The sequence below is a fragment of the Sebastes fasciatus genome, chromosome 9, assembly GCF_043250625.1.
Source record: "Sebastes fasciatus isolate fSebFas1 chromosome 9, fSebFas1.pri, whole genome shotgun sequence".
NCBI lineage: Eukaryota > Metazoa > Chordata > Actinopteri > Perciformes > Sebastidae > Sebastes > Sebastes fasciatus.
In genome coordinates, this window is record NC_133803.1 from 2,568,858 (window position 1) to 2,581,963 (window position 13,106).

Genomic DNA, 13,106 nt, shown 5'->3' on the forward strand with positions numbered 1-13,106 from the left:
TGAGGACACTTAGGATACAAACAAGGGAAGTGCTAACGCTAAACTTTGTTGTCAAAGTATGCTTTATTTGTACAGCTGCCTAGTAAAATGATACCGGTCATAGATAACGTATTTAATTGCTTTGTATGCTGTTTTTAATTCTGAAATGTGTGATTATGGCCAAGTTAGCTCACGTAACAGCACATTAGCATTAGCATTAGCATCAGCTCACAGAGCTTTAGATTTGAGATAAAGTTAACAATCCTCCATTTGGATGGGATTTCTTTCTGTCTGTGAGGTGGGGTGATTTAAACGTAACGTTAACATTGCCTGTCCTGGTTATTTTAATCCAGTCCTCAATGCATTTTTCAGGAGAGCAAGACCCCATTGTAAGTTAATGTTAACTAACTGTGTACTTTTTGGCAAATGAATGCTATTTAAAGTATGCCGAATTAGCTATCAATAGTTTCTCTTTGCAGTGTAGCCATGGATGTACAGACAAGTGTGACTGGATGACTTTGATACTGAAGAAAGTTTAAAAATGTGATTATTCTCAGGCAAGTTCTGAAGTGTCTTTTTTTTCTGATTTCCAAGCAGATTTATGGATGTACATTAATTTGGCTATTTAACGTTCCATGTTGGCGATGTCATCCTCGGTAGGTTAATCAATCACACAGAAAGATAGACTGTGTTTCATGTTTGTGTAACGTTATTGAGATGTGACCGCGTTATGACTGAGAAGGAGGTAAAAACAAACAAACAAATCTATCATTTTTATTTTTATTTTTTTTTATAAACACTGATATTTATTTTACAACGAAGCTTGTCTATAATCGAGAAAAAACACCTTTAAGACACTAAGCTACTGTAATAAAGCGGGTTGCTTGCAGTGATTTGACAGGATTTCAGTCTCTCCCTTCACTTTCCACACAACTTCCTGTTATTCCTGCTCTGTACTTTTCTTTGTTACTCTGCCGTAACACCCTTAAGGTTCACAGCTCAGTCTGAAGCCGGGTCACAGAGTCAGTGAATGCATCGTTTCTAAGATGTATTTCACCCTCCTTCAAGAACAGAGGTATGATGAGAACCTGTGATCAATACAAATACATTTTCTAATAAAGCATTTATGAGCTGTAACTAATGGCTTTATTAATGGTTAATAAACCACTTACTATGAGGCATCAAGGAGAACTGGTTGCCAGATTATGAAAAATCATTAGTTATCAAAGGTTTCTCCCTTTTAATAAACCATTAAGTCTGCAGTTATACATATAATTAAGTCATTAATGAAGAGTAATCAAAAGTCTGCAGTTATTAATATTAAGTTATTAATAAAGAATAAAATGTTATAAAATCATTGATAAAGGGCAATTAAAATAAAGTCGGCAGTTATAAATGTTATTAAGTCTTTAATAAAGGATAAATATGATGACGTCATAAATGTATATGAAACGTATATGTCATCTTTCACCACTAGTTGTGCATTTGAATGAGTTCTTAATAAATATATTTTGTTCTAGATGTTCTGAAACCGTTTACCAGAAAGTCAGAGGTCAAACTGGGGATTGTTCATAACCTGTCTTCCCAGAAGTTGTTACAAATGGTTCATAACTGATCTATAAAGCATGATTCAGTTGTTTTATTACCTGTTAATACTTGACAAATCTCCCTTCAGGGTACATTTTGAACAGATAAACAAAATGTGTGATTAATTTGCGATTAATCGAGATTAACTATGGACAATCATGCAATTAATTGCGATTAAATATTTTTAATTAATTGACCTGATAAGAATATACAGTATATATATTTGCAAGAGAGTAGATTCCTTTTAGCGTTCATTGCAGCCACAATATGGAATATCAACATGAGTTATGACACATTATCAACAAGAGTTCCTGCTCTCAACTACATCAGCAGATAAATGTGATTCAACATGTATTTTGGCACGTTTCCAGTCTATGGAAGTTGATTTTCATAAAAAGGCTGATGGCTGATTTGAAAATGATCATCAGGGACAGACGGTGTATTCAGTTGATATTTACTGAGATAAAACATGTCAAACCACACAGCCTGCTCCTTTATCAAACAGATTTGAGCTTCACAAAGAAACAGAGAGACATAAACATGGAAAATGGGAGACGATTAAGAAATCAGAACACGATGTTCTGTTTTACAACCAAAATAAATCTTCAACTAATAGCCAAATCAATATCAAAATCAATCTTCACTTTTTGAGAATTCTATAAAAATAAAGAGTTCTGGCAGAGCTGTAAAAATGTTCCCTTTCTGTTTTAAATGACCGTTGATGATAACAGTGATATCATTAAAAAGAAATTATTAAATTGTGCTGTATCATTAAAAAGTACATATCTACAGATGGGGACCATAAAACCAGCATATTGTGTCCATTACTCCCATGTTAGCTTTGGGCCAATAGAAACTCTGATGTGATTGTGACACATCACGTCATGAATCAGTCACTTCACTCAGGGCGCAACGAACCGTTCCAGCTGCTGCTTAGCTTATTAGCCAGCTAGCTAGCTGGCGAGCATGGAGAAATAATCAAGTCCATCCATATCGTGAGTGACGTTAAGCCCAAACTAGCTAAATTGAGAAAATATGAGGACAGGGTATTAGGGTTACTAACCCTAATACCCTGTCCTCATATTTGCTCCACATTACCTAACTAACCCTGGGTTAGTTAGGTAATGTGGAGCAACAGCGACGGGACACCAAAATGTGTCATGTGTCTTCAGGTGCTAGTGAATGAAGCCACGAAGGAGACCGAGCTAAAGCGACATCTGATTACAAAGCACTCTGAATATCAGGACAAAACAAAGAGGTGTTAACAGGATTCATATTGAAATGTGTTTCTGTTTCCCCCTAATATTACTCAGTGGATTAATGAGGTCAATTCATGTGCTCCCTTGGAAAAAATAACCTGTGCTATAAGAGGTAGCCTACAGCTTTTCTATAGGATATGGGATCCATGGATCACTTATATAGAATCTTCTTAACCTAACCTTTTCTATGTATTTACTTAATTATTAATTAGTATCTTCTATGTGCTGCTTTCTTTTTTTCTACATTTATTTAATAAATTAATTTATTAAATAAATGTTTCATAAAGGTTTCTATCTTACCACCATGAACTATATTACTGTAGTACTTATTACTTTTAATTCTAACTAACTAATTCAATTATTTTAAAAATGATTTTGATGTTATTTTTTTCGGTAACTTTACCTCTAGGGGTGGGAAGAAGGCTGGACCTGTCTCTGTGTGGGAGTGGGAAGCCATGATATGTGTGTGTGTGTAGATATATGTATGTACATATTAAATGTTAAATGTTAGATATATTTTTTTGTATTATGGCACCGGTGTTATGAATTGTTATGTTTGTTATGCTATGTTTGGAAAAAAGGAATAAAAATATTTTTTTATCACTATCAAACAGGTCTGGAGGATTTAGGTTGAAAAGTTACAGAATACAAGAAGTTCCAATGGCATCTCTAAATTGTAGTAAGCATTATGCTTAATCGGTGTTACGATTAAGAGGGGGTCCTTGGAAAAGTTTCTCCCCTTTAAGGGGTCCCTGGCCACAAAAAGTTTGAGAACCCCTGGTGTCAATAACCCAGCGCCTCTAAAATCATTTTATAGTTATGGTCACAGACTCTCCCTCCACCTCCCTACACTCATATTTCGAGTGTAATTCATTTGCACAAAAAAGAGGCAAAACTCACAATAAACAAAGTTAAAGATTAATTTGACCGATAGTATTATTATTTTTTTCTTTTCAAATTGTGTATAGATATCGCGATAATACCGTTATTGTGAATTCCTTTGGCCACAGTAATCATGTAGTGAAAAGTTGATATTGTATTGTAATTGTTTTGTTTTGTTTTTTTAATCTTTGAAGCAGAATAAATTCATATTCGGCTCTGCGGGTTATTTTCATGTCCCAGTTTAATCCCTGCAGGCTGCTCGGGTCAATAACAATTCAATTCAGTTTATTTTTATATAGCGTCAAATCATAACAGAAGTTATCTCGAGATGCTTTTCACATAGAGCAGGTCTAGACTGTACTCTAAGATCCCCCATGAGCATGCACTGGCACTCCCCTTTAACGGGTGGAAACCTCGGGGGCAGAACCAGGCTCTGGGTGGGCGGCCATCTGCCTCGGCCGGTTGACCGGGGTCCAGTTCTTAACCACGGTTCAGGTCCAGGTTCCCGTCCCGTCCTACTCGAAGCTCTCTAGGACGGGTTCGTGTCCCGTCTCTTTGAGGAAGCGCAGCAGGTCGTCCGGTCGGAGCCCCACGGTGGCGGCGTTGGTCATGGGGTGGAAATAGACCAGCTCGTGGCCTCCCTCCACCAGGTCCCGGTCCAGGACGAACCTCACACTCTGGTCCTTATCGAAGAGCAGAGCCAGAGCCGTCGCACAGCCCTGACCCACCTGAGAGGAGAAGGGCGGAGGAAAAAAACTAAAAAAAGTAGAAATCAGAACACACTGCAAAGAAATGTGTCCTAACCAGTGACTGGGAAACCAGACCAGTTTGTACTGGTTCATGAAATAAGTGGACAATATTCTTGATGGTGGTACCAGCTGTCGCGGCTGACTAAAGTTTACAAATGAATTGGAAGACGCTGCCACCAGGTGGAAATTAAACACATCTCTCTGATTTGTTTAAACAGATTCAAACTCTCTATTCATTTCTATAGAAAATGTGTCAAATTTGAGCATGTAAATCATTACGGTGGAGATTTTCTTTGAACCTGAGGCAGTAGTTCCCTGATGTTTCACAAATAAATGTCTGAGAAGTAAGGAAGTGACTTTATTTATAGCGCATCTTTTAAGAGCAGAACATCACAAAGTGCTTCACAAAAGAAACAGAAGATAGAGATTCAAGATAAAGAAGAGACATTGTATGCATTTATCATGAAATCTGAACTTACTCTTTTTAAATTCAGTGGAAAAGAACAGAAGACGGCACGGTGATGCAGCGGTTAGCACTGCCGCCTCACTTACAGATAATGGCTGGGATTATTATGGCATTATTATCGCGTTAACTTTCTGTTAGGGCTGACAGAAATATTTTCATTGCTATTCAATTTAAATGTATTTTTAGTCCTTGTTTTAAAGGCCCCATATTGTAAAAAGCGAGATTTTCAGGTCTTTTACATTATAAAGCAGGTTTAAGTGCTTAATAAATACTGTTAAACTATCAAAACGCTCAATATACGGAGAAACACACACAGTCCGTATTCAGAAATTGTGTGTTTGAAATAAGCCGTCAGGATTTCTGATGTCACAAATATACAATATTTAGACCATTACACAGTTTTAAACGTAAACATTCTAATTGTGTGCCAGTTTATTTCCTGTTGTAGTGTATGTTAATAACATCAGCTGACAGGAAGTAAACATGGACCCAAACTGTTGCCTAGCAACGCAATTCCATTGAAGTGCACTAAAACAGAGCGGTTCAGACAGAGGGTAAATACAGGTATATTCAGGCAGACAGTATGAGGAAAATAATGTGTTTTTTGAACATGACAGCATGTAAACATGTTCTATTAGAAACACAAAATACAAGTATGAACCTGAAAATGAGCACGATATGGGACCTTTAAGATTATTTTATGGGCTTTTGCCTTTATTGATAGTGACAGTGATAAGGGCCGCAGGTTAGATTTAAACCCTGGGCCGCTGCGGTAAGGATGGCATGAGGTGCCCACTCTGCCAGTTGAGCTACTGGGGCACCCCGATGTTTAGGGATGATTATGTCAGGGATAATGTACAGCGAGCCGGTCATTGTTGTGAAAGAAACCCCAACGGGGCGATGCCGCGTCTCTCTCTCATCGCCCTGAAGGGGATTCTTTCACAACAATGACCCGCTAGCTGTACATTATCCCGCTTATTACACAGCTACTTACTGAAGATATCAATCATTTGTCCGACATCAGAACTGTGCCCATAGCAACGGTCTGTTATACATAGCAACGGTCTGCTATAGAGAAATAACAGACCGTAGAACGCCGTGACTGACCAATCAGAATCAAGTATTCAACAAAGCCGTGTAGTAATTAGTCTTATTTGACCCTGAGGGGACTATGAGCTGATTTGTTTTGATGTTTCTATAAACTGAACATTTTAACCGTTTCTCACCTTGAGTTTCTCCAACATGGCCGCCTCGTCCGCGAAGCGCAGGTTGCCGCTGCCGACGCCCAGCTTCTTGGCGAGGTCGTTGAGGTTCACCTGCGGAGGAACAGAGAGGATTATGGGACGATGCATTCAGGACGCAGCAGAGTAAACATCAGAGGGCAGAGAGGTGAGCTGACCTGGCGGTCGTGGCGGGCCGACACCAGCCACAGGCCTTTCTTCTTCTTGTCCTTCAGGAAGAGGTTCTTAGTGACGGCCCCGCTCACCTCCTGCAGGTGAGGCATCATCTCCTCCACCGTGAACACCTGCAGGGGGGACGAGATACATTTTATATATATTGGGCCTCATGCAAGAAGCGACACAAGAACATATTTCCTCTTCGCATCCACAATTGGTTTTTATTTTGTTAGTACCCATTGCTTTCTGGGATTCACCAATGTTTTCTACGCCACTAATTTCTTTAACGCATTAACGCAAATTGCGATTTTTAGGTTGTAACGGGGTCAGTTTCAAAGTTAATGAATAAAATGAAAATACTAGTATCATATGAAATAAGAAAACTAGAAAACCTAAGGAATCCATCGGTACCAACCATGTCATACTGGCTTGTTGCACTGCTACCAAATTATGCTAAATTTTGGTGAGGAAAAACTTGCACGGCAACTTTAAAAAGGGATCCCTTGACCTCTGACCTCAAGATAGTTACATGTAAATGGGTACCCACGAGTCTCCCCTTTACAGGCATGCCCACTTTATGATAATCACATGCAGTTTGGGGCAAGTTATAGTCAAATAAACTGTTGTTTTACAGTTTGCCATGTTATGATTTGAGCATATTTTTTATGTTAAATGCAGTACCTAGTATAGTATTAGTAGAGTATTAGAGTAGTAGAGTATTAAATATTTGAGAAATCTCCCTTTAAGGTACATTTTGAACAGATAAAAAATGTGTGATAAATTTGTGATTAATCACGATTAACTATGGACAATCATGCGATTAATCGTGATTAAACATTTTAATCAAATGACAGACCTGCTCATTCTATCAAGTGTGTTTTATTTTCCATCTTATCTTACATTACTCATGGCATTCTATCCCTGTTTTTATGTTCATTCTGTCTATTTTCCCTTATTGTAAAGCATGTTGTGCTTCATTTTCTTGCATGAAAGGTGCTATACAAATAAAGTTCTTCTTATTATTATTGTTGTTGTTGTTATTATTATTATTATTATTACTTTGTTCAAGTTTATTTAACAGTTCCTCAATTTCACTACTGCTGGAGTTCTTACAGCCTTCTCTCCAATTCTTGGGCATGTGCCTGAGTATTTGCATGGCACAATACCTGTGCTTAGGGGGCGTTAATAATAATAAATAATTAGCCACATGCCTCCAATTTATGATCAGGTGTGATTCATCATTTAGCCCAGAGCAGATGTTTTTACTAAGAAACTGAGATCATACTGCAGGACCAATAAAGTAGCTGTGTGGAGGAGCTCAGTATGAAGCTGGATGAATACATGTGAAGGTGCACCAGGCATTAACGAGCTGTCTGCGCCCCCTGCAGGTCACAGTAGGTTCTTGCAACAGAAAACTGTCAGACAGGTTATACAATCTGTAGACATGGATCTGGAAATCATTTTCTACTTCTCAAAACCTCAAATTCAGGATTGCACAAAAACTCTTTTCCATTAGAGGGAATCTATTAAAATCAATATTCAGGCAGAAATATGTGGAGTATGTTGCTAAAATCCATCTAATAAAAGTTAAATAAAAATATAAGTGTGCATTTTAAAAACAAAGTTGTGGAAGTTCGCGAATAAATAACGTTTGAATTTCAGAATAAAATCGTCGGTATACGCTGAGAGGTAAAGTTTCAAAGTTTGGAGACTGTCATCCAAGACTCCGTTCAAATAATATCACTTTTTAGATTGCTTTGATCATTCCTCACCAATACATGACTGGAAGAACAAATATTTACAGCATTTCGGCTTCAATTGATCTGATGATAAATTCGGCATACAAGAAACAGGCAATGCAACTCTCCTTTACTTCAAATGATAACTTTTTAATGCGTCCACGTGTCCATTAACATGTCATGTTGTAGGGAAGACACGCCAATTCCCAAAGCTAAAACTCTATTACAGTAAGTGCATTCAGGGGATTGGAAAACGCCGAACAGAGGTGTGAATTCTAACGATTCATGCAGCGTCTCCAAATATGTTTTAAGGTATTTAAAGACTTTAGAGTAAGTAAAGAAACTTAAAAATATATAGTATTCTAATGGGATTCAATGATTGTTTTTGTTCTCGTTAGAAAGGACAGTGTCGAATATTCCAGCATTGTATTCCTCTCCCAGCTTCAGGGACGTATATCCTAAATGTTATTGTGCTTTACAACAGTCTAATCTAATGATCTCTGACGGGTCTGGACTCAGTTAGCTGATCTATAGCTGATCTATAGCTGATAGCTGATCTATAGCTGAGGAACAGATGCTGCTGTTGGTTTTTACCGGCGGGTGCTCCACGCAGGTCGTCTGGATGTTTAACGTCTGCAGGTATTTCTCCAGCTCGGACCGCAGATCTTCTGACATCTTCAATAAATGTGTTTTTAAAAATCAATGAAGAGAAGACAGAAGTGAACTGGATGTCTTCTTCTTCTTCTTCTTCTTCTTCTCTCGGTTTCTGGCGGATCGCAACCAACTTTAAGGTGCATACCGCCACCTACTGTACAAGAGTGTGTAACATCATGTAATTTGCTCTTTACTCCTACTCTTAAATTCTATCCACCAATCCTGTGTCTCTTAAGAACATTAATAATGCCTTCCTGGTGCCTTCAACCCCCTCACCCTCTGTTCCCAGTATCCCCATCAGATCCCAGTCCCGTCCCTCCTCTCTGACTTGGTCCTGTAGTCTTTTTCTTTCTGCCTCATACTTTTTACACTGAATTAGAATATGCTCCACATTTTCTTTAACACCACAATCCCCACACTTGTCACTGTTCCTTTTCCCCATTAAAGCCAAAGTGCCATTAAGACCTGTGTGATCCAGTCTTGTTATGATGATTTCTTCCCTTCTGTTCCTTTCTTTATATTTCTTTGTTATGACCGACTTTTGTATTTTGAAATATCTCCTTCCTTTCTGGTCCTCCTCCCATCTTTTCTGCCATATCTCCACTCCTTTCCTTTTAATCACAGCTTTTCCTTCTCCTTTCCCAAGTAAAACTGGTACTGTAATGTCTTTTTGCAGTGCACTTTTTGCTAGTTTATCTGCAAACTCATTTCCTTTCACCCCCTCGTGTGCTGGAACCCAACAGAATAATACATCTATACCCCCTCTGTGTAGTCTTAGCAAGCTATAGTACAATTCAATGATTAGATCTTGCCTTAAAGCTTTTGTTGAATGTATACTTTCCAAAACAGCTTTTGAATCTGTGCATATCACCACTCTGTCAGGTCTGACCTCATCAACCCACTGCATTGTAATAATGATTGCCACTATTTCTGCTGTGTACACTGATACCTGGTTTGAAATTCTTTTGGAAATAGATATTTTAAATTCTGGAATATATATACCAACTCCCACACACTCCTGTTTATTTTTGGATCCATCTGTATATATTTTGAGATAATTATTATAGCTGTTCCTTAGGTACACACTTAAGCCAGGGGGTACGCTGCTTATTGGTGTCGACCTGGTGAACTCTAAGGCCTCTAATCCATATGTCCTTACTTTTTCTTCCATTGTTCATCCAAATCCATATCCTTGAAATTTAGAGTATTCCCAACAGTTTTGTAATGTTACCTTTGTAGGATTTTCTTCTCCGCTTCCTTTTAACCTGACCCAGTATGCTAGAGCTAATTTCTCTCTTCTTAATTCAAGTGTAGTCTCTCCTGCTTCAATTAATACTGCATTAATTGGTGTTGTCTTAATAGCTCCAATACATAACCGTAATGCTCTGTACTGTACTCTATCCACTTTTTGTAATGATGTCTTTGCTGCTGCTCCATATACTATATAACCATAATCTATTGTTGATCTCATGATCGCCCTATATATGTCAATCAATGACTGTTTATCTGCCCCCCAGTTACATCCAGCCACAGCTCGTAGTAAATTTATTACTTTTTTGCATTTTGTTTCCAGATGTTTTATATGAACATGCCATGTATATTTACTGTCTAACCAGATATTTGTATTCATTCACCCTCTCCATCAACTGACCATATAATGTTAAATTCTCAGTATTAATGTTTCTCTTTTTTGTAAATATCATATAACATGATTTATTTGTTGACATTTTGAATCCCCACTTATATGACCATTTCTCCACTTTCCCTATTGCTTTCCTTATATTTTCCATCACATATGGCACATTTCCTCCCCTCATCCATATTGCCCCATCATCTGCATATATCGCTGATTTGATGCATCCATCTAAATTTTCAAATATGTCATTTATCATTATGTTAAACAACACCGGGCTGATTGCACTCCCCTGGGGGATACCATTTTCTATATTGTAGTCCTTAGATACTTCTGTTCCAACCTTGACTTTAAATTTCCTGTCTGTTATAAAGTCCATTACCCAATTATACAACCTCCCTCCAATACCCATTTTACCTATCTTGATAAGCAGCCTTTCCCTCCACATAGAATCATATGCTTTTTCTATATCAAAATATACTATTGTCATCACCTCTTTCATTTTGAGTGTCTTTTCTACCTCATTAGTTACTCTAACTAGAGCATCTATTGCACGTAGAACTCTTCTTCTTCACTGAGGTTAACAGCAGCTGATTGCTTTACTGCTGCATTGCTGCCATCTTCTGGACTTATACTGTTCCTCCGAGTTTCAAACACACTAATAAATGAAGAAAGACGTAACATCAAAATGGAACTAAAATACTTATCAATTATATAAGAAAGGATAAGAGCAAATGATCATAAAACATGAGCCCAACAAGTTAATTTAATAGAAACTCCTAATAATGTTTGTGTCAGTCCAAACTTTAAAGGTCCCATATTGTAAAAAGTGCAATTTTCATCTCTTTTATATTATAAAGCAGGTTGGAGTGATTTATAAATACTGTGAAAGTATCAAAACACTCGATCCATAGAGAAATACACACAACCCGTATTCAGAAACTGTGCATTTGAAACAAGCTGTTAGGATTTCTGTCCATTTGTGATGTCACAAATCTACAATATTTAGACCATTTCACAGTTTTAAATGTAAACATTCTAAATGTGTCCCAGTTTATTTCCTGTTGCAGTGTATGTGAATGACATCAGCTCACAGTATGAGGAAAATAATGTGGTTTTTTTTAACATTAAAGCTTGTAAACATGTTTTAGTAGAAACCCAAAATACAAGCATGAACCTCAAAATGAGCAGGATGTGTCCCCTTTAAAATACAATTGAATAATTAATCACATAATTAACCGCATTAAAAAATTTAAAATATAACCGAAACTGACCCGAAGTGGTGGGATATAACATGTACTCAAGTAGCCAACTGTACTGAAGTACAATTTTGAGGTACTTGTACTTTACTTGAGTATTTCCATTTAATGCTACTTTACACTTCTGCTTTCTACTTCTTTTGGAACCTACTTTTACTCAAAGCTGCAGCTGGCAGATTGGAGCAAATATAATTAAAAAAAAAATATTTTTATAAAACGGTCACTATATCCTGACAATAGTGCATGAGACAGGTAATCTGAAAAAAAATCATGTGCCTCTTTCTCAGACCGGAGGAAAACAACTGAGAGCCAAGCTGGAGCCTTGTCGTCTCTGAGCATCTGTCACTCGCAAACTCCGACCAAACGGTCAAACTAGGCAGCGCTGATCAAATATGAATCAATATTCTGTTACTGTAATGACTATTTCTCTCCTGAAATGTTTTCAGAATCATCTTGTAGTGCACGGTTTAGCTGTAAAATGAGAAAGTTTGTGACCCGGCAGCCATGTTGAGATCAGTTGAGGAAATACCAAGCACCGCCCACCAGCAGGAGCAAACTTTCTCATTTTACAGCTAAACAGTACACTATGTTTCTGAGAAGCATTACAGTAACAGAACATTGATTCATATTTGATCAGTGCTGCCTAGTTTAACCGTTTGATTGAAGTTTGTGAGTGATTGACAGCTGCCTCCGTTGAATGAACAGCCAATAGGAACGCTCTCTCTCTCTCTCTCTGAAATGACCTGTGATTGGTCAAAGTCTCCCGTCACGGGCTAGATGTTCTAAAGCCTGAAAACAGAGCCATGAGGAGGTGCAGAAGTCTAGTTTTCTCTCAGAACACTTGAATTACAATATGCTGAAAGGTTATTATGGGATTTTTGCCCAATGATGCCAAAAAGTTGTTGCCTTCTGAAGCTTTAAATGCAAAGAAATGACAGGAATCTAAATAAAGGTTTAAGGAGAGTTTGTTTCCTTTGACATTTTCATATTTATGATGCTCATCCAGTCAGAGAAGAACCGAAGATATTTAAAAAAAAATCTATTTATATCAGACGTAAATATCAGCTGAAATTCCATTGCTGGAAGAAAAATATTTTTCTTATTTGGGATAATATATAGTTTACCAATAGTGCATCCTTCTGTGTTTACCTGCAGGTTAATATATCTCAAGTCGTGATTTACAACATTAGTTTAAAAGATTTTTTTCGTGGTATAAAGACCAATGAAAACCTGAATTAAAATAATCATAAATAATAATAAATTGATAAAATAAATATAAAATGACACATTAAACCTAAATATCTGCTGGTTTTCCCACACAGACACCCACACAGCCTCTTTTCATTCATTATATTGAACCCCAGAGGCCATAGGTTGCTCCGGGGGTGATGTATTTCTGTAGGCGTGATGGTGTTTAGTAGTCTCATTTAGCCACTTCTTAGCAACCGCCTTTTTAAGACACATAAAGGCTTCAAAATTCAAGAGTGGGATATTAACTTACA

At 37.5% G+C, this 13,106-nt stretch overlaps 2 protein-coding genes across 3 annotated transcripts in view; one reads left to right on the top strand and one right to left on the bottom strand.

The window, feature by feature from the left end:
* The window catches only part of LOC141773450 (cytochrome P450 3A30-like), a 302,943-nt gene that overhangs the window by 243,370 nt on the left and 46,467 nt on the right, over window positions 1-13,106 (top strand). The window lies entirely within an intron of this gene.
* prorsd1 (prolyl-tRNA synthetase domain containing 1) lies at window positions 1,731-8,797 on the bottom strand. Of its 2 annotated transcripts, XR_012595116.1 has the most exons (5): window positions 8,653-8,797; window positions 6,322-6,447; window positions 6,149-6,238; window positions 2,674-4,435; window positions 1,731-2,624 (listed from the first exon to the last, which is right to left on the bottom strand). XR_012595116.1 is itself a non-coding variant. In XM_074645339.1 (4 exons), exons 1-4 carry the CDS (start codon window positions 8,731-8,733, stop codon window positions 4,223-4,225), a joined length of 510 nt encoding a protein of 169 aa, XP_074501440.1. In that variant the 5' UTR covers window positions 8,734-8,797; the 3' UTR covers window positions 1,731-4,222. The 2 variants fall into 2 exon arrangements, 1 of the variants encoding a protein (XP_074501440.1); XM_074645339.1 differs by having other exon boundaries at window positions 1,731-4,435.

Bases quoted from the DNA above. Each gene is read 5' to 3' on its own strand.
- prorsd1 (XM_074645339.1), bottom strand. From the start codon at position 8,733: ATGTCAGAAGATCTGCGGTCCGAGCTGGAGAAATACCTGCAGACGTTA. The intron at 6,239-6,321 runs GTCAGCTCACCT...GTTCCTCCGCAG, and splicing joins CGGCCCGCCACGACCGCCAG to GTGAACCTCAACGACCTCGC. The intron at 4,436-6,148 runs GTGAGAAACGGT...TTCTCCTCTCAG, and splicing joins CCATGTTGGAGAAACTCAAG to GTGGGTCAGGGCTGTGCGAC.